This window comes from Phoenix dactylifera, unplaced genomic scaffold (assembly GCF_009389715.1).
Source record: "Phoenix dactylifera cultivar Barhee BC4 unplaced genomic scaffold, palm_55x_up_171113_PBpolish2nd_filt_p 000257F, whole genome shotgun sequence".
NCBI lineage: Eukaryota > Viridiplantae > Streptophyta > Magnoliopsida > Arecales > Arecaceae > Phoenix > Phoenix dactylifera.
The window spans coordinates 390,917-393,089 of record NW_024067750.1 but is presented as its reverse complement, the minus strand read 5'-3'; the positions used below and the strand labels follow the sequence as shown (position 1 = coordinate 393,089).

General features: G+C 47.3%; 1 protein-coding gene across 1 annotated transcript; it reads right to left on the bottom strand.

Moving 5' to 3' along the window:
* Positions 1 to 280: 280 nt before the first annotated feature.
* On the bottom strand, positions 281 to 1,822 carry LOC120105322 (heat stress transcription factor C-1b-like). Its single transcript, XM_039117672.1, has 2 exons — positions 1,306 to 1,822; positions 281 to 1,203 (listed from the first exon to the last, which is right to left on the bottom strand). The coding sequence occupies exons 1-2, from the start codon at positions 1,531 to 1,533 to the stop codon at positions 454 to 456; spliced, it is 978 nt and encodes a 325-aa protein (XP_038973600.1). The 5' UTR covers positions 1,534 to 1,822; the 3' UTR covers positions 281 to 453.
* Between the last annotated feature and the right edge of the window lie 351 nt (positions 1,823 to 2,173).

The following is a 2,173-nucleotide window of genomic DNA, read 5'->3' as shown; positions in this document are numbered from 1 at the left end:
TCCTTGAACTCCTCCGCTCTGCATGTAATTACGTATTACAACGAGTAATTTGTTGGCACGTGTTAGGTCGGGCCAACTTGTCTGGGTGACAAGACTAGCGAAAGATTTTTCGTTTTCTGAAAGATTGGGTTGCAGCATATGTTGTCATTACTTTATAGACTTCTACTAGTGTAGATTTTTCTCAGTTTTTGGAAATTTTACATGTTGATCCCCATTTATTCACGAATGATGCAACGAAGATCCAGTTTTTTTCAAAAAAACAAAAGAAATCAGCTCATGCTATGAGAAATATTAGAAAGGTATAATAAATTAATGTCAAGAGATGGCAAGCAAATCTTTGCAAAACTAAACAGTATCTTCCCCCCTTCCCTCCTGAGAAACAGGAGGAAGACGAAGTACTGATAATTATTACAGTCTATATATATTCGCATTCCATAAACACAGCGATCGAGGCTAGAAGAATCCGTGGCCCAATAAGGAGAACGGAAATGGGACTGATGTTTTGGCCGTTGAGCTCGTTTCGGCCAATCCAACCTCTGGTAGTAATCGCATTTGGCTCCCGGAGATGACGGCATCGGCACCAGCAACGTTCATCTGTGGAACTGAAATGTTAGCACTGACTCCACCATCAAAGCCCGTGTCAACCGAAGTATTAGAAACCATCGGCAGCGTTTTCTCTGCTTCTAACGTTAAAGGCCCAGCTCGATGCTCCAAATGGCAAAAGTTCGTTTCTTCGGCTGCCGAGCCGACGTCCAAATGTAGTGAGACTCCACTTGGCATTAGGGAGGGAGGAGAAGAGAAAGAAGGAGGTGTCGGGGGTGCGACAAGACGCTGCTTCTTCTCCGATTGCAACTGTTGCTTCTTTGAAAGTATAAGCCGAGGGAGGAAGTCGGGGTCTTCGCTCACTTTAACAAGGAAGGAGATCATCTGGTTTGGCCGCCTTTCAGTGGCTTGAAGTCTCTCGCTCATCCCTTGCAGCTCTTCTTGAAGGCCCCTTTGCTCTCGTCTTAACTTCCCAAGCTCTTTCATCAACCTCTCGGCCTCTTCCTCCTCCCCTTCGATGCCATCCTTCTTATCGCCGCTGCTACTGCCGCCATCTTTCCTCTTGTTTCGCCGGACGATGGAAGGCAAGAGGTGGGTCCGTCCTCGGAGAAAAGACTCGTGAGCAAACTCCCATCTATCCGGATCCACCTTCTTGAAACCCTGAACCCCAGCCAAAGAAAGAGAAGAGAGACATAGGAGTAAGAACAGAGAAAGGATATATACTGGATGCTGGCTGATGAGGTGAGGGGAGAGGAGACTTACGTAGGTGTTAAGCTGGCGGACGAAGCTGGAGAAGTTGCTGTGCTTGAAGTAAGAGGGGAGGAGGAGATGGGAGAAGTCGGCGGGGTCGAGAACGAGGAAGCTGTTGCTCCCCTTCCCCCACCGGATCAAGGCATCGGTCCTGGGGTCGTTCACCATCTGGTACGTCTTGGCCACGAAGGGCGCCGCCTGGATTTGATACTCCATATTGCTGCTGCTCTTCCCTTCCATCCCCACCCCAATGGGAAATTGAACTATAGGATAAGGTCTCCACCCCCCAGCCCCCTCTCTTTCTCTTATATGCAGCCACGACCGACTAAATTAAGGTGTCACCATCTATCTGCTTGCTCTTTCTTAGGAGCTAAGACTATGAGAGTTGACAATAATAAGGGCGAACTGCTTTGTCTCTGTGTGAGAGATAGAGATGGAGAGAGGAGTGGAGAATTTAAGGGCGATATCTTTCTGAGTTAGTAATACGTAGTTACGTACGTGCTGGTGTCGAGGGAGACAGAGAGTGGCTTATACTAGGGCTAATTGGGTGGCAGCTTCCTGATCTTTCTGATATTTTAGGACACTTCTCGACCATCGTAACATCACAGTAGCTTGCTTAGAGATTAAATGGTAAGACGACTACATATAAAGATAGTTTTGGATATGATAAGGCTAATCGAGTAACTTAACAAACAGTAGTCTGGATTCTGTGGGCTTTTTCATCTTTTTTACATTGCTGGTAGGCGTGTGAAAGGAGATCGATGGTTGACTCTATAACCATGTCTTGGCTGTTCGAAATGGCGTCCCCATCACAGTACCCTGTGGTTTAGGCTGCGTCGGCTGGGGCGTTCGCCCAGTTAGATATGGAAATCGGCCAATC